Source organism: Drosophila suzukii, chromosome 3 (genome assembly GCF_043229965.1).
Source record: "Drosophila suzukii chromosome 3, CBGP_Dsuzu_IsoJpt1.0, whole genome shotgun sequence".
Lineage (NCBI taxonomy): Eukaryota > Metazoa > Arthropoda > Insecta > Diptera > Drosophilidae > Drosophila > Drosophila suzukii.
Window position 1 is genome coordinate 84,992,766 of NC_092082.1, and position 16,802 is coordinate 85,009,567.

Below are 16,802 nucleotides of genomic sequence, written 5' to 3' on the forward strand. Positions count from 1 at the left end.
AGAGGGATGCATTTAATTTAATTTAATTTTCGTTTTCCTTTGTTTTAATTTGAACATCTAAAAAATTCCTATTGCTATCTTGAAAAATATTCTATTATAAATCTATTCATTAATTCAAAAGTTTTTTACAGACTCGTCATTATTACTGTAAAAATAAACCAATTTGCTTAACAAAGTTTATAAATGAATTTATTTCCTCAACATTTTATAAATAAATGTGTTTTATAGAACTCTGTAGATTTACTTGTGTATTACATATAATCTGGACTGATTTCTTTCTTTATGGTAAGCGAAATTAAGCATTTTCTTGTTGAATGAATTTAATTTTTATAATTTTCCTAATTTTCTAACTCAATAAAGACTTAACATAAGTTCACTTGTTCATACAATGAAAAGATTGTTGCTTTCTTAGTTGTGCTTATCGTTATCTAATTGTAAATATTTAAATAACAGTATCGTAAATAATTATAGTCTATTCGCCCTCCTCGTCCTTCATCATCTGCTCGATTAGTCGCTTCCGCTCCTCGGCCTGCCGCATCTTCCGCATGACCAGGTCCTCGTAGTCGGTGGTTGAGCCAGTGCTCCCTGTGGCGGATGAATTGGATGGCTGCTTCTCATCCGCAGGCGGCGTTACCCATTCGAAGTGCAGTGGTTTGGCGGGATCGCCCTTTTCGTAGGCCAACACCATGTCGCAGGCTTCGCGGGTGGCCAGCTCGACCATGGCGCGTCCGCGTCGCTTGCTGTTGACCACCAGGGCCACCACGTCGCCGTACTTCTTGAGGTACTTGAGCAGCTGCTCCTGTGTGTAATCCTGGCCGGGTTCGGCCTTCCACTTCATCTTGATGCGATGCTGGGCCGAATCGAACTGGGCCGGCTGTTGCAGGAGCTTCTGTTTCTCGGCGTGATTTCGCCGGAACTGCTCCTGCATGGCCCGCTGCTCCTCCTCGAGCAGCCGGGATCCCTCCCGCCTCAGTCGCTCGATCTGCTCCTGCAGTAGCTCCTCATCGCTCTTGGCCACTGTGCTGTAGGGCTGGGTCTTGGCCAGCTTGTGCATGGCCGCCCGTTCTCGTTCCTCCAGCTCCTGCTTGAGCTTCTGCCGCTTCCCGTCCAGCTGGCGACTCCTCAGCTCCGCCGCCTTCTTGGCTTTCAGCACTTTGTCGTAGGCCGCCCGGGCCGATTCATCAGTGAGGATCTCCAAAGCCTTGGACAGCTCGTGAAAGCGCTCCACCGCCTTGGGGTTATCCGGATTCTTGTCGGGATGGCAATCGAGCGCCCTTTTGCGGTACGCCTTCCGTATCTCATTTTGATCGGCCTCCAGGGAAATGCCCAAAAGATCGTACAGATTGATGTCGCTGAACTTTTTGCTCGCCATTGTGATTTGCTGTTATTAAATATACTTTATCCTAATATATTTTAGTTATAATTACTAATTTCACAATTCCAATAAATTACAAACAAAACATTTGCTGGGCAAATTGTTTACCAAACGATACTGAATCAGCTGTTCTGGGAATAACTTGTTTTTAACTACACCAACTAGTTATAAATAAATATAAATATTTAATAAAATATACTTTTTAATAGCCGCTGATTAGTTTCACAACTGCAGCCGGCTTCTAATAAAATGAAAATAAAACATTTCCTAACCAAATTGTTTATTAGATCAGCTGGTTTGTGCGCCGAGTTGGCAGCACTGCAACACAACGTGCGCAATTGTTTGGCGTGGATTTATCTTTGTAATCGCCTTAAACCTTATATATAATGATTTCAAACCCCTGAAATAAGCAGAAAGTACGTCATGAGCATCTATCACGACGAGGTGGAAATCGAGGACTTTGAGTACGACGAGGAAGAGGAGATGTACTACTATCCCTGTCCCTGCGGCGATCGATTTCAGATCTCCAAGGTAACGCGGCGTATACGCAACCCTTCAGACCTTTTAAAACTTGGTAATTTTCCGTCTTAGGAGGAGCTGATCGAGGGCGAGGAGGTGGCCACCTGTCCCAGCTGCTCGCTAGTCATCAAGGTCATTTACGATCCGGTAAGTGACTCACCTAGATTTACCCGGGAAACCCATTCTAAATGTATGTGATATATTCCAAATTTTAGGACATGTTCAAAGCTGAGGAAGATGAGGAATCCGCTCTGAACGAAAAACTCAGCGACTTGAAGCTGGAGAAGAACTAACACAAGCCATATGGTGTAATTAAATAGTTTTTATTTATATACTTTTATATATAGATTTCATTTTAGTGTAAATAATACGTTGACTAGTAAAACAATGAATTCAAATTATGCAAGCTCGCGGAAACATTTCGATTTGTTATGGATTATTCGTTTGGGTGAACTACAAATGATTTATACACGCATTGTACAATATCTAGAACTAAGACAAAGGGTTAACACATACATTGCACTGAGCACTTTTTGGTCTAAGCTTCACAAGCAGAGCGCAATGTGAACCCAAACATAAAGTGACAATTTGGAAACACAAATCAAAGGAACTGTGGCGTACCAAGTGTGGAAATGTGAGTAGTACAGAGAGTTACATACAGTGGAAAGCGGTTGGAAAAATATATATATATATATAACATACAGTTACCACTTTCTGCTTACGGCTTAGGAATTCGACTTAAACTTAGCACGTAAATATTGTTACGGTTCGTCATGCAGCATCCAGTGGATTGGATATTGGATTTACTCTGCTCCTGATTTCTTTTAGAGAGCGTGCTCGTTCAGCAAGTGAGTGAAGGAGTACGAGGACGAAAGGGATCCAGGTCTCCCCATTATATGCGCTTAAATGCCGTCTGCAATGCTTTTCGAGAGTGGGAGGGATCTACTGATTCTACTGTTCCAGCCAGGACCCAGTGACGGCATTGGGCGACTTAAGCTGCAAGGCAAAGAGTTTAATATTTGGATACTACATCAATCCATTTCTCACCTTTATGTTGAACTGCTTTAGGGTGCTTTCCAGTGCCATGGCGTTGCCCGAGAAGTAAGCTGCGATGGCATTGTGCAGCAGAATCAGTTGCTTGTGCATCACTTTAATCTGCCGACGGAACACACATACATACATTATATGTATTTATCTCTTGTTTTATGAAGGTTTAACTTACGCGATTCTCGTCGAGGAATTGCATTTTAATCGCCACGTCAGAGCGCAGCTTCTCGTATTGCTCCTTGTGCTGCGCGTAGCTGCGCTGGGTTTCCTCCAAAGCTGCAGCCGAGGGCGTCAGCTCCGGCTTGGTGTTCTCCAAGTCCATGCGATAGGCATCAAATTCGATTCTAATGGGAAAACGAGATTTGTAATGGGTTTCACAGGAAATGGCCTTGTTTTTATATGTTTTTTAGTGTTAGATAAGCCCGCTTCAAAAAATGAGACATTAATCATGCTTTTGTAGAGCTACAAATAAAATGAAAATGAGATAAGCAAATTTGCATGCAAAGCATCGCAAAAAATAAGCATTTCATTTATATCCATAAAAAAATATGTTTAAAGCATCACAAGAATTATAAGAAATCTTTTAAAAGAATAGAATTTTCATCACAGGTTTAAGGGCTATACAAAACTACTATACCCAAAGGGGCGGGAACATTGCATCACACCGAAAGAGCTCTATTACCTGGCTGTTTCGTAGTGTCGTATCGTCAGCAGGGTGTCGTCGATCGTCTTGTTGCACAGCGTATTCACCGAGGAAATGAAGAAGTTGAGCGCGTTGAGCAGCAGCTCTCCGTTCTTGGTGAGGTTGCGCTGCGTCTCCGAGTTGCAGGTGAACTCCTTCTGCAGCTCGGGGTTCTTCTGGGCCAGATCGGCGAAGGAGTCGGCCAGTGCATGTTGGGTAACGATGACGTGCTGGAAGTGCGAGCTGAACGCCCGCGTCAGCCTTAAGATGGACAGATACTTGCGCTGCGTCTCGCGCAGCTGCTCGATCTGGGCCTCCAGCTCCGAGTCCACGGTGCGCTGCGACTTGCCCAGCTTCTCCAGCATAATCTGCCGAGTGCACTTGTACGTGGATATGCTCCAGTTCTTGAGGCTGTCGATCTTGGAGGCGCTAGTGCGTATGAGGCTGCCGCTCCCGCTGTCCGTGGGGCTCAGGATGCCGTTTCCCGATGGTGGGCTACTGGGCGACATGGGTGTGGTGGGTGCTGAATGGATATATCAATAGGTATTATGAGTCAGTTGGCAGGTGGGCCAAAAATAATGCGATAACGACTCACCTGAATGGTTGCGCAGTGGCAGACTGTTGGGGGCGCCAAATGGACCACCCGGGGCTCCATGGCCTCCTCCTCCGGCGATGCTGTGGCTGCTGGCGCTTCCGAGGACCAGGCTTCCGCCCTCGGTGCCTGTGTGTACCGCTCCGCAGCTGTCGTTCAGCGAGGGCGCGTCCTTCAGCATCTCATGAATGCTGCGCTCGCGATCCGCCATGGAGATTGCTTTCTTTCAGCCCCCGAAAACCCTCTAATTGCCTGCGGAAAATGGCTTTTCCCCGTCTGTGGGGGTGTGTGCTGCTTGTGTGTGTGTAAGCTTGGTAGACGGCGGAGGAGGCCCTTGTACTGCGATTTCCACGCCGAAACCAATATCGCGCTCTGTGCGAGGCGAGACTTTAGCAACCTATGCCTGAACTCTCTGTAGTCTCGCAATTTTCAAAGATCCGGATAAAGTTCATCAAACTTTTTTAACTGAAAAAGTGTGACCGCGGAATCATCGATCAATAATATTGTCCGGCTCTGTGAAATATACTTTTTGTACCAGTGTTATTTATTAAAATATACCAATCAAAAGGTGTTTCTTATTCTAGATCTAGTGGGAAAATAGCTAGTTATCATCTGGGTATTTTATTACTCACATCCTGCGGTCATACCAAAGTGGACATTCTTTTGATTTTTGGGGGATTTTACGGAAACCGATTGGCCTGTCCTATCAGTGGTTATTTAATTGCTTTCTTTTGCGTTTTTCATTTAAACCACAAGTCGTTGGAAAATGGGTTACCTACTATTTGGCATCGGGTTGGCTTTGGTGGTAGCTCTAGCCATCTACTTACACCAGCCCCCTGTGCCGCAGAGGGCAGCTCCTCAACAGAGGAACGAGGACGAGGACGAGGACGAGTTTGAAGGAACTATGGGAAAAAGATTGCGCCGGAACTTCACAGAACAGCGAACGCGGCGCAGGTTGGTGATGCCAAGTGGAGATGGGGATTCTAGGTTCCTAAACTTGATTGTCTTGTTTCAGCCTGCCGGGGGACAAATGCGCCGTTTGCCTGGACGAAATGAATCATGGCGACATGAAGTACATGAAGTGCGGTCATGCCATGGACGGAACCTGCTTCGAGGAGTATCGCTACATTCGCAGGAACTGCCCACTATGCGACAAACCTATTAATCTCAGTCTACCTGGGGACAGATGTGCCATTTGCCTGGAGTCGCTATCAAGGGCTAACATGGCTCACTTGCGCTGCCAGCATGCTCTGCACTTTGAGTGCCACCAGCAGTTTATCGAGAGTGGAGCCAAGTGCTGCCCTCTCTGCCGGGAGAAACTGTAGGATCACCACATATCTTTCAGAGATCTGTTATCACATTAATAGATCTCTCAACTTAAGTCCGTTGTCCAGGAAGATATTAAGGGAATCACATGTTGTTATCTTAAGCAAGTGCTAAGCCCTTGGTGCACAAAGAATTTGTACTAATTAACATAAGAAAAGCGATAAGCAATCGAAACAAGTCTGTCCTAGCGTCTAATTATCGAGCGTTTTGTTAAATAAACCACACAAATTGCCTTTCACAAACGCCTCCATCTAGAGATAAATGCAGTATACTGGTTTGTGATCTGGAAACAAATAAAACTATTGGGGAGAAAATAATAAGACCAATTAATTTTTGTTGTATGGACCGGCCGGCCTTTTTATTTACGTTTTCTTTGTTTTCAATAGAATTCAATTTATTTTAACCAGTGTGTACACACTAATAAGTGCCCAAGTACCAGCTGATTTGCTTCTTCTTCTACCGCCATTCACTTGGAAATTCAGTATAATACTCTTTAACTTCAAAAAACATCTCAAATTTGTTTGCTTTGTATTTAAATATATACTCAAAATGCCTGGTCTGCGCTCAGTTTGCCGGACTTGCGGTAAGAATGTGAATAATTCGCGGGCCAGAGCCATTAAACTTTTCGACAAGCACAATTACGATTTAATAAGTTTAATTGAAAACATCACCGATATGTATGTAAGTACGTGAACTTCTGGAATTGAACTCTTTTGTTTAAACAATTGATTTAAATAACTGCCCAGCTGGAGTTCGATACTACCATGCCAGATCTAATTTGCCATTGCTGCAAACTGCAGCTGGACAGGATTTTGGAATTCCGCACTAAGTGCCTGGATGTCCATCAGTCGTTTTTGGCCTCCAACAGGAAACGTCTGCAAGAAACGGTTGTAGTTGATGAGGATCTCGATGAGCAGAAACTGGAGCAGGAGGAGCCTTACCAGGAGGTTATGGTTGAGGAGGAGGACCAGGAGGAGCACCGCCAGTCTCCCAGGACTAGGCCAAAACGGGCGAGGCCAAAACGGGCGACTCCAAGCTCCAAGACCTGGTTCTGTGACCAGTGCGGCGGAGTATACAAGGGCAAGTCTATCCTGGACTTTAAGCTCCACCTGCAGCGCCACACTGGCCACAAACCCTTCGAGTGCGACATCTGTCAGTCCAAGTTCTACACAAAGAACGATATGAGCCGCCACAGGATCCTGCATTCGGATGCCCGGCCCTACGCATGCCGCTTCTGCACCAAGACCTTCCGCTCCAGCAGCAGCAAGGCGATCCACGAGCGCAACCACACGAACGAACGACCCTTCCAGTGTCATCACTGCGAGAAGACCTTCACCGCCAGCTCATCGCGGCAGAGGCATGAGATGCTGCACACCGACCAGCGGAAGTACCAGTAAGTAGGAGTCCAGGAGTCCTGACCCTTATGTACCCCACCGTAGGGAGTACTTCTTATAGAGCCTTACAAAACATCCTAGAACTATATTATGTATATAATGGTTTTTATTTTGCAGCTGCGAGATCTGTAACCAGTGGTTTCAACGGTATAGCCACTTAACCTTACACAAAACCAGTAAACTACACCAACAGAGAGTGGAAAGTGCTTCGACTGCCTAAAAGAAAAATATAAACTTGCTTCATATTAAGTTTAAAAAGTGGATAACCCATGATTTTTGATGGCTTATAAGAAGATACAAATAATTTTAAGTTGCATTGACTGAAACTCTTGCCTAAAAAGAGGTATTCTCCTAATTATAGGTTTCGTTACTTCGGCTGTTTAAAAAATTTCTTATGATAACTACAGCCTAAAAAGAAATTGGAAATAAATTTAAGTTGAACTTGTTGTCTTAAAAGAAGATAAGATAATTTTAAGTTGTATTGAAATAACAATAATTTAATATTTTGTTGAACATTATAAATAAATGAAAAAGGTAATAGGTCAGTTTTTGAATTTGCGTGAGATGTTTGCGCTGCGGGGCGAAAGTCAACTTTGGAGGTTGCAAATTGCGAATGCCGATACTCTTGTTCTTCCCTGCAAACAAACTATCTTATACTTCCAATCGATCTGGTTGTCTAGTTATTTTATTTTTTTTTAAGTCATGAGGTACATTTGCAGGACCTGCTCGCGAATGGCCGATCCTTCGGCAGCCAAGGATCTTTTCGAGCCATCGAGTTCCTCCGTTTTGCAGCAAATTGAGACCCTAATCAATTTGCAGGTGAGTGTGCAAGTTGTGGGCGTGTTCCCAAGGCGACAGAGCGGAGGCGGCCTGCTAAGCTCTATAACTACCCTGCAGCTAAAGGAGGACGAGAAGCTGCCCAGGTTTATGTGCCAGGAGTGCCAGCACGACTTGCAGATTGCCATCGACTTTCGCCGCGTTTGCATCGAGGCCCAGGAGCTCCTCGAACTTCAGTTGCGGCAGGTGGCCAAGGAGGAGGAGGCTTTCGAGGACCTGGCGGAGCAGTGGTTGGACGACTGTCCCGAGGAATACTCCAACTTGTCGCCGCTGCGACAGAACGATGATGGTTCAGTTGAGTCCCTCCACCGTCTGGAGCCACAGGATGGGGATTTTGTGGACACAATGTCGATGGATTGCAAGGATGAATTTCCACCAGAAGATAGTCCAAATGTGGCTCCGGAGTTTCCTACGTATAGCCAGTTGTCGGATGAGAAGTTTGACCTGCAACTCTCGCCGGAACCGGAACCTCCGAGTCCCCAAGAAAGTGAAGGCAACGATAATCCAGACTCCTCCATTCACACCTGCAGCAAATGCGGCCTTGAATTCGACACCGTGGACGAACTGACGCTGCACAAGTACCATCTGCACGATGTACCTCCAAATACCAAGTAATCATTGTACTCTACATATCCAAACTCATTAAGACTGCATACGTTAGTTCATTACCTTTCAAGAATAGATTCATGCATAGTTTTATTGTGAGCAAATATATGTATTGTTTTTATTTTTTTTCTGATTCCATTTTAATTTTAAATCTGTTTTCGTTTTTATTTTAGAAATTATTTTTATATGATTTTAGTCCTGCTGTTTATATGGAAATCAAAGACAGATCTGTAAGAGATGTTTTTACCCTTATCCAAAGACTGACTATTACTGTCCCCCAGCCTATCAACAGTACGAGAAAGCAAATCTTTAGGGAGTAGCAACTAAAACTATGCTTCTTTCAGATTCGTTTGTGGCCACTGCAACGAGGGCTTCCGATCGGCAGCCGCCCTTACGAGGCACTGCAAAATGCTAGATCTTCCATTGACACACACGTGCACCATGTGCCGCCACAAATCCTACAACAAGATCCTGCTGGAGATCCACGAGGAGCGGTGTCAGAAGCCTCCGGCCCCCGAACATGTGTGCCATATATGCGGCAAGCGGCTGACCACGTCCTTCAACCTGAAGAACCATCTGGTTCGCCATACGGGAACTCGACCACACAAGTGTGACCAGTGCGACTCCTCCTTCGCCGTCGCCGCGGAACTCAGTTCGCATCGGAAAACGCACACAACCGAGCGTCCCTACACATGTCGCTATAACTGCGGGAAAACCTTCCGATTCTGCAGCGCCCGCAGCATGCACGAAAGGTAGATCCTAACCAGAGCTCCCCTATCAGTTAACCCGAAACTCAGCTGAACTATTGTCTCCCCAAGAGTTCACATGGACGCCAGCAAACGTATCTACAAATGCGAGTATTGCCCCAAGTCGTATGTTACTCCAGGTGACTGCAGGACCCACCAAAAGTATCACAACTTGTCGCGCGATCACAGGTATGCATTCCATTCAGGAATAATTTTTCTATTCAAAACGTAGCCATTAGAACTCATTGTGGAGTTAATAACCTAATTGAGAAAGTGCTTAGTTTGAATTATCATGACTATCTTGAAAAAGTACTCTTAAAGTTTTTTATTTAGTTTAAGATGCCAACCAATCGTTACATATATCACATCTTGAAATTCATTTTATTTGCAAATTGTATTTTAATATGAGTCACTTGCATTTTTAATGACTGCTTTTCCAACCCCCAATCTCTTTCAGCTGCGACGTATGCCGCATCAGTTTCAAGACACTCAAACACTATAAATCTCATGCGAAGTCAAACGCCCACAAGACACTGGAAGCCCGTGCTAAGGCTGCCAAATCCTAAATTCCTTCATTCCGTCACGAAAAGTATTCCTCGAATTGATATTATTATAGTCTGCTGCATTTTAATTATACATATATATGTATCTAACTTATATAAATAAAGCTTCCGTTCCATAATCATGTGCCGTTTCCTTTTATTTGTCCAGCCTAGAAAACCTTGGCGTTTTCAATGACCTTCTCGTTGTCGTAGATCTCCTTGGCGTAGCACAGGTTAGGATAGTCGAAGGCGGCTCCATAGCGGTTCTTGCATCCCGTGGTGGACTTCTCTCCGGGAGTGTAAACAGGCTGGCCCACGATGTTGGAGGTGGCGAAGTTGCAGGTCAGCACGAAGTGGTTGTAGAAGTCGCGGGAGAAGCGCACGGCGGCACATCCCACATGGGTGTTCTTCTCGGCCACGGAAATGGTGAACTTGGCCACATCCTTGCTGGGCAGCTCCTCCGGGAAGCTGGCAAGGATCTCTGGAGAGGCGTTCGAGCGCTGGGCGAACCAGTTCTCGATCTGCTCCTTGATTAGCTCGGCATCGGTGTACTCTGTCTCCGCTCCACTGTAACTGAAGATGGCGTTGTTCTGGCCAGCGTATGCGAATCTCTCCGTGCTTCGACACTTGTCAGGAAGAGATTCGCAGGTCTGCACGTTGAGCAGGGCCAGGTGGGAGAGCTCCTCGCACCAAGACATCTTAGCCATACGAATCGCCTTGGGTAAACCCTCTATTTTGCCCCCAGCCACGTTGTTTCTTAGTTCGTTGAACAGGGTCAGGATAAGTTTGTGATGGGGCTCGATCTTCACCTCACGCACATCCTTGGGACAGTTTTCGCTGAAGTTCTGGAGGGGAAGATGTGAGTATTAAGAATTATTTAGTGACATTACTTACTCCTTTATTATTACAGGCTATGTGCTTATCCAGACATGTGGGAAGTGCACAATAGTCCACAGCTAAGGATGAACCAAAGAGACAAAAGGCCAGGAGCAGGAAAGCAGGTAAAATGGTAAAAGCCATTGCTTGAATTGCTGCTGAATTGCGACTGATTCAACTGGCTCTTATTTCCAGCTTTTATAGAGGATGGGAGCACTGCCTGGATTAGTTACTAGCATTATTATTAGGAATTTTGAGCTGAAACCAGAGATTCCTTCGAAAACAGCTGCCCATTTCGCAGGTGATTGTTGAAATTCGAGGAATAACTGTGGCAGTCTTCCTATAAAAAGAGCCCCCTGGACTAGAGGCAGTTCAGTGAGAAGCCAGCTCAGGAGATCACCATGAAGACAATCATCGTACTAGCCTTCCTGATCGGAGCCACCATTGCAGTGGACTACTGTGCTCTGCCCACTTGCCTGGATAAGCACATAGCCTGCAATAATAAGGGAGTAAGTAATGTTACCTAACACTTTTCGATACTCATCCTTATTCCCCTTCAGAACTTCAGCGAAAACTGTCCCAAGGATGTACGTGAGGTGAAGATCGAGCCCCATCACAAACTGATCCTGACCCTCTTCAACGAACTGCGAAACAATGTGGCTGGAGGGAAAATAGAAGGCTTACCCAAGGCGATTCGCATGGCCAAGATGTCCTGGTGCGAGGAGCTCTCCCACCTGGCCCTGCTCAACGTGCAAACCTGCGAATCTCTTCCTGACAAGTGTCGCAGCACGGAGAGATTCGCCTACGCTGGCCAGAACAACGCCATCTTTAGCTACAGTGGAGCAGAAACAGAGTATACCGATGCCGAGCTAATCAAGGAGCAGATCGAGAACTGGTTCGCCCAGCGCTCGAACGCCTCTCCAGAGATCCTTGCCAGCTTCCCGGAGGAGCTGCCCAGCAAGGATGTGGCCAAGTTCACCATTTCAGTGGCCGAGAAGAACACCCATGTGGGATGTGCCGCCGTGCGCTTCTCCCGCGACTTCTACAACCACTTCGTGCTGACCTGCAACTTCGCCACCTCCAACATCGTGGGCCAGCCCGTTTACACTCCCGGAGAGAAGTCCACCACGGGATGCAAGAACCGCTATGGAGCCGCCTTCGACTATCCTAACCTGTGCTACGCCAAGGAGATCTACGACAACGAGAAGGTCATCGAAAACGCTAGGGTATTCTAAATCCGACTATAACATCAGAAAGATCATCTTCATCGGCGATTTGTACCCGTATCCATTCATGAGCATGCAAATAAAAAGCTAAAGAGCTTAAGAAATAAATATGTTACCACTGATTTTAAATATTGGGATCCTTTCGAAAAATCAAACAAATGCACGGTTTCTTGTTTTAGACTAAATTGTTTTATTTAATTATATCATATCATGCGAGAGGTATTCATTATCTTGTCGTCTGCCTTCAACAGCTTTCGTTTGGATGTCCAACTTGTACAATTAAAACACACAATATCACAATCATACGCAGGTATGCAAAACATTATCTAATTGTCGGTCTGGACAGTCGAAAGTTCTTGCGAGAGTCCAGCTCTCCAATGATCCTAACCCTCTTGATCGGTATGAATCTCTGATGATGCAATAAATAGAGTTTCTGATTGGTGTAATCATCCCGATTAGTGTTGGTGGGTGATTTTTAGAGAGGAGGGCCATACAATCAGATGATCTTTAGTTACTCAGTGACTTTGTACTAAAATATATAGAATAAATCAAAAAGGGGGAATAAGCGAAAGAAGCCAATAGGGGATTACAGGATAAATAAATATACAAAAAAGGGAGGATTAGAATTGGACCAAAACTTGGGATTACAACAATTTTGGGATTGGGCTTCGAGCTTCGTGTACGAGTGACAACTATAACTATAGCTAGTATTAACTAGGTAGGAACTGGCCATTACTTCTCCTTGGGCGCCTTGTCGAACAGGTACTCCTTGGCCATGCTGTAGGCCAATCCGACGGTCAGACATCCGACCACGGTTCCCTGGGCTGCCACTCGCAGCTGCATCAGGAACACACTCGTGCTCATCGTTCCGCGGTTTCGGTACTTGTATGCTCCAATCACTCCGGCGGCCACAAAACCGGCAATACCTGTAAGTAAAAGTAGAAATCACTGATTAGTTTCACTCGGTCAATGTGTGGGTGCTTTGTTGTTGCTATCTGGCTGTCTGAAACAGCTGATAAAAGCCAGACGTCGGGCAAATATCAACATACAAAAGGTGAACACATTATGAAAACAGTGATGCATAAAATAAAGCTATGTGGGTGTAATATTTTTTATATTTCAAGACTTTTTTCCTAAATATATTTCTAACATTTATTTATTTAACTTTCATAATATAACTAAAACTTTTTTAATGGCAGAGTGTGTTTAGAGATATGGAACTTATATTTTAAATTTTATGTATGTATTTTTCGAAACTGTTTAGTAAAGATTGGAAGTTCTTAAATTGGCGGTGGGATTTAAAAATCTGTATTGAGAGGTACATATGCTGAATGCCTCTTAAAATTGGGAAACGATTACCCAGAAATACATATGAAACATCTAAATCTATCTAAAATCAAACATATGTATATAATAGCTAGATGGGGAAAATCGGTCAGATTAGCAACACTTGTTAGCGTCAGCTGTTAGTTGTCACACCCGCAGACAAGTGGAATAGTTGAGTATTCGAACACGCGCCAAGATCAGATGGCAGGGTGACGTCACGGATGTGATAATCCCATTGCAATTCACACCAACCCTTGGGAACTGCGAAATGTTCCTGTTACATCATCCGGTTTCCAGTAAAATGACAGATCACGCAGCGTTAACCGTTATGTCACCCAGTGTCAGAGGAGTCCCCGAATTGCCGTTAACCTCAGCGGATGATGTACATGGCCAAGGTCAAGATTAGCCGATTTTCACGCACACGCATCATGTATGTATGTATATGTAAGTATCTAATAGCTGCAGCCAAAAGTTTCCATGTGACGTCACGGCGGCAAAACTTCCGCTGTGCGGAAGTCCGCATCGACTCACCAACTAGCATGAAGGGCGATTCCTTGGCTTTCCTGGCCAATTTGTTTGCCTGGGCGGCATCTTCCTCGCTGTCGAAAAGGGACTTCGAACTCATTTTGAAGGCGGGCGGACTTGGATTTGGTTTCCCGTTTTGCAACGTTCGCGAAACTTATTAGCAATGCTCGCTATCGATATGCGATAGACATTGATAGACGATAGATATTGATAGACCATAAAATCGCCGCGGCTAAGTTAGCCAGGACACAATCCCATACGTTTTAAGGGGACCATATTTTTTTTTGGTATATTATGAAAATACCGCCGTCAGCTGATTTCGCGCTTTCTGTGCTTTTCCGCCAGGCGCCGCTTTCGCCGCTTCTGTCATGACATAAGAAATTGGTATTTTTTAAAGGGAAAGGGGCGGACTGCATAAATCGACGTAGCTTTGCCTTGGCCGCTAACTCTGTTTGAAATTCGAGTGCTTTTCCGATAAATTGACGAGTGACAAATCCGCCGACCCGTAATTCGCGAAACAGAGTCGCAGCATGACGGGAATAATTTCGATTGTAACGAGGCGGCTGCCCCAAACTATGGGAATGCGAGCCCTGCGGAGTAATGAGGTAAATTTTCGTCGGCGACTGCGGGGGATTCCCTGGTGAAAGGTGGAGGGGGGCTTGGCCAGGTGTGCTATATATGCTCCACCTATGTATATCCATTAATATCCAAAGTTTTCTGCCCGCCTGGCACTCGGCGATTATGTAATTGTATGGGTGTGTGTGCGTGCGCGACTGAAAAATGGGGAAAACTTTTGTTTGGGTTGCCGCGCCGCACGTGATGCGCCAGCCGCCGTCGCCTCCTGGTTGTGCAATCACTAATTTTCACCTCTATTCCCCAGCTGAAGCGCTGCATCCGTCAGTATTCCCGGCTAGTCGTCTGCGCTGCCCAGCAGCAGCAACTGCTCCGCCAAGATGCCCAGAATCGCTGCCAGAATGCACCCAGGTGAGTTCGAGCACGGTCCATCTATGATCTTCCACTCAGACTCCTCCATTTCTAGGCTCATCACCTGGCAGGGCATTCACACCACGTCGAGCCTGCGGTCGGAGCAGACCGTGAATGTGCCTCCCTTCGCGGACTCCATCGCCGAGGGTGACATCAAGTAAGAGCTGGTTTTCAGCAACAGGTTCCCTGTTAACTGACTAACGGCTATTCCCCGCCAACAGGTTCACCTGCAAGGTGGGTGACTCATTCGCCGCCGACGAGGCCGTCATGGAGATTGAGACCGACAAGACCACGGTGGCTGTGCCAGCTCCCTTCTCCGGCTCCCTGACCGACATTCTGGTCAAGGACGGCGACACCGTCAAGCCCGGCCAGGCCTTGTTTAAGATTAAGCCAGGTGCGGCGCCCGCCAAGGCAGCTGCTCCGGCAGCGGCTGCTCCTGCTCCCGCTCCTGCCGCTCCCAAGGCCGCCCCAGCTCCCGCTGCCGCCGCTCCTAAGGCGGCACCCGCTCCAGCTGCCGCCGCTGCCAAGCCTCCACCACCGCCACCGAAGGCGGCGCCTCGTCCTCCGCCAGCTGCCCCCGTGGCTGCCCTCAAGCCGGCCGTCGCCCAGGTGAAGGTGCCACCAGCAGATGGATCGCGCCAGATATTGGGCACGCGGTCCGAGCAGCGCGTCAAGATGAACCGCATGCGTCAGAAGATTGCCGCCCGCTTGAAGGATGCCCAGAACACATGTGCTATGCTCACCACCTTTAACGAGATCGATATGAGGTGAGTTTCCAACTTGAATAACATCATGGAAATAAGTTAAAGTTCTCTGTAGCGTTGTCAATATTCCTCTTTATTACCATTTAAAAATATTATTTAGTACTCGCTAAATTCTTTCCCTCTTTTTTCAGCTACGCCATGAACTTCCGCAAGCAGAATCTGGAGGCATTCGTCAAGAAGTACGGCATCAAGTTTGGCTTCATGTCCATCTTCTCGAAGGCCAGTGCCTATGCGCTGCAGGATCAGCCCGTGGTGAACGCTGTCATCGATGGCACGGTAAACAAGCCTCCGCCCCGCCCTCCGCTTATCAATCTCTTATCGCTCGTGACGTAGTCTGTTGGGCCATGCTGTTTAAAGTGCCCTTATCAGCCGACAATTTTTCGTTTTATGTCGGGTTTTGTTTATGCAATTTCCCGTGGCGATATGACGATGAATGTGGAATATTCTGTGTTGCCAAGCGCTCATAACTCCCTTTATTTTGCAGGACATTGTGTACCGCGATTACGTGGACATCTCTGTGGCCGTGGCCACGCCCCGTGGCCTGGTGGTGCCCGTCATCCGGAACGTGGAGGGCATGAACTATGCTGACATCGAGATCGCCCTGGCCGGTCTGGCCGACAAGGCAAAGCGGGATGCCATCACCGTGGAGGACATGGACGGCGGCACCTTCACCATTAGCAATGGAGGAGTGTTCGGATCCCTGATGGGCACGCCCATCATCAATCCGCCACAGAGTGCAATTCTCGGCATGCACGGCATCTTTGAGCGACCAATCGCTGTCAAGGGAGAGGTGGGTTATCCCTTCACCAATCATAACTACCTTTATTAACCATGTTTCATTTCGAAACCAGGTCAAGATTCGTCCCATGATGTATGTGGCCCTGACCTACGATCACCGAATCATCGATGGCCGCGAGGCGGTTCTGTTCCTGCGCAAAGTCAAGGCTGCCGTGGAGAACCCAGCGATCATTGTAGCCGGCTTGTAGAGTGAATTGTCTTAAAACGCGTCCACGGCCTTCATTTGATATTAGCCACCATAATTTGAAACTAATTTTTGGTTATTTATTATTTTATTTCGCGAACGTCACAAAAAAATAGAGAAGCAACAAAATTCGAACTCTACTCGTAGTATCGGAAGTAGTCAAAATAAATCAAACGTGGATCTTTTCTTAAAAATAAACTGTGCACTGAATGTTACTGTTAACCTAAGACGCTGCGAAGCAATGTCGTAATAAAGCGATGACGAATATTGACCAACCTCAATGCAGGCTACTTGGAGCGTTACACTATAATTGCGGTCGGCAGCGTCCCTCTAAGCGGGCCTAGGGGAAATATCTGCCCAGTCTCTGCCGGCACACATACAGCGTAGGACTTTACTGCCCCTTGTATTTCTTGCCGACCTTTGCACTATAATCAACCTGCACCGTATAAGAAA

At 46.3% G+C, this 16,802-nt stretch overlaps 11 protein-coding genes across 12 annotated transcripts in view; 6 read left to right on the forward strand and 5 right to left on the reverse strand.

Moving 5' to 3' along the window:
- The window catches only part of RpS25 (ribosomal protein S25), a 234,165-nt gene that overhangs the window by 16,719 nt on the left and 200,644 nt on the right, over positions 1-16,802 (reverse strand). The window lies entirely within an intron of this gene.
- LOC108006202 (dnaJ homolog subfamily C member 17) lies at positions 56-1,606 on the reverse strand. The gene has a single exon (XM_017069639.4). It carries the CDS (start codon positions 1,370-1,372, stop codon positions 473-475), a length of 900 nt encoding a protein of 299 aa, XP_016925128.4. The 5' UTR covers positions 1,373-1,606; the 3' UTR covers positions 56-472.
- Positions 1,676-2,295, forward strand: Dph3 (Diphthamide biosynthesis 3). Its single transcript, XM_017069643.4, has 3 exons — positions 1,676-1,906; positions 1,967-2,041; positions 2,110-2,295. Exons 1-3 carry the CDS (start codon positions 1,799-1,801, stop codon positions 2,185-2,187), a joined length of 261 nt encoding a protein of 86 aa, XP_016925132.3. The 5' UTR covers positions 1,676-1,798; the 3' UTR covers positions 2,188-2,295.
- On the reverse strand, positions 2,199-4,711 carry Arfip (ADP ribosylation factor interacting protein arfaptin). The gene is made up of 5 exons (XM_017069483.4): positions 4,219-4,711; positions 3,624-4,146; positions 3,117-3,285; positions 2,942-3,049; positions 2,199-2,890 (listed from the first exon to the last, which is right to left on the reverse strand). The coding sequence occupies exons 1-5, from the start codon at positions 4,424-4,426 to the stop codon at positions 2,846-2,848; spliced, it is 1,053 nt and encodes a 350-aa protein (XP_016924972.4). The 5' UTR covers positions 4,427-4,711; the 3' UTR covers positions 2,199-2,845.
- Positions 4,864-5,783, forward strand: LOC108006045 (uncharacterized). Its single transcript, XM_017069489.4, has 2 exons — positions 4,864-5,169; positions 5,231-5,783. The coding sequence occupies exons 1-2, from the start codon at positions 4,982-4,984 to the stop codon at positions 5,538-5,540; spliced, it is 498 nt and encodes a 165-aa protein (XP_016924978.2). The 5' UTR covers positions 4,864-4,981; the 3' UTR covers positions 5,541-5,783.
- On the forward strand, positions 6,010-7,473 carry LOC108005577 (transcription factor Ouib). The gene is made up of 3 exons (XM_017068878.4): positions 6,010-6,222; positions 6,288-6,934; positions 7,053-7,473. The coding sequence occupies exons 1-3, from the start codon at positions 6,091-6,093 to the stop codon at positions 7,153-7,155; spliced, it is 882 nt and encodes a 293-aa protein (XP_016924367.4). The 5' UTR covers positions 6,010-6,090; the 3' UTR covers positions 7,156-7,473.
- On the forward strand, positions 7,560-9,809 carry LOC108006038 (zinc finger protein 664). 2 transcript variants are annotated; one of them, XM_017069480.4, is made up of 5 exons: positions 7,564-7,754; positions 7,833-8,383; positions 8,723-9,130; positions 9,197-9,313; positions 9,582-9,809. In XM_017069480.4, exons 1-5 carry the CDS (start codon positions 7,638-7,640, stop codon positions 9,688-9,690), a joined length of 1,302 nt encoding a protein of 433 aa, XP_016924969.4. In that variant the 5' UTR covers positions 7,564-7,637; the 3' UTR covers positions 9,691-9,809. The 2 variants fall into 2 exon arrangements, 1 of the variants encoding a protein (XP_016924969.4); XR_010654210.2 differs by lacking the exons at positions 9,197-9,313; positions 9,582-9,809 and adding an exon at positions 8,552-8,669 and having other exon boundaries at positions 7,560-7,754; positions 8,723-8,860.
- LOC108006042 (antigen 5 like allergen Cul n 1-like) lies at positions 9,726-10,718 on the reverse strand. The gene is made up of 2 exons (XM_017069486.4): positions 10,561-10,718; positions 9,726-10,511 (listed from the first exon to the last, which is right to left on the reverse strand). The coding sequence occupies exons 1-2, from the start codon at positions 10,684-10,686 to the stop codon at positions 9,837-9,839; spliced, it is 801 nt and encodes a 266-aa protein (XP_016924975.4). The 5' UTR covers positions 10,687-10,718; the 3' UTR covers positions 9,726-9,836.
- Positions 10,898-11,897, forward strand: LOC108006043 (antigen 5 like allergen Cul n 1-like). The gene is made up of 2 exons (XM_065865571.2): positions 10,898-11,051; positions 11,103-11,897. The coding sequence occupies exons 1-2, from the start codon at positions 10,944-10,946 to the stop codon at positions 11,775-11,777; spliced, it is 783 nt and encodes a 260-aa protein (XP_065721643.2). The 5' UTR covers positions 10,898-10,943; the 3' UTR covers positions 11,778-11,897.
- LOC108006049 (HIG1 domain family member 1A, mitochondrial) lies at positions 11,935-13,794 on the reverse strand. The gene is made up of 3 exons (XM_065865572.2): positions 13,626-13,794; positions 12,505-12,694; positions 11,935-12,297 (listed from the first exon to the last, which is right to left on the reverse strand). The coding sequence occupies exons 1-3, from the start codon at positions 13,717-13,719 to the stop codon at positions 12,276-12,278; spliced, it is 306 nt and encodes a 101-aa protein (XP_065721644.2). The 5' UTR covers positions 13,720-13,794; the 3' UTR covers positions 11,935-12,275.
- Positions 13,964-16,630, forward strand: LOC108006003 (dihydrolipoyllysine-residue succinyltransferase component of 2-oxoglutarate dehydrogenase complex, mitochondrial). Its single transcript, XM_036818525.3, has 7 exons — positions 13,964-14,224; positions 14,500-14,603; positions 14,659-14,760; positions 14,825-15,370; positions 15,499-15,643; positions 15,852-16,157; positions 16,219-16,630. Exons 1-7 carry the CDS (start codon positions 14,150-14,152, stop codon positions 16,351-16,353), a joined length of 1,413 nt encoding a protein of 470 aa, XP_036674420.1. The 5' UTR covers positions 13,964-14,149; the 3' UTR covers positions 16,354-16,630.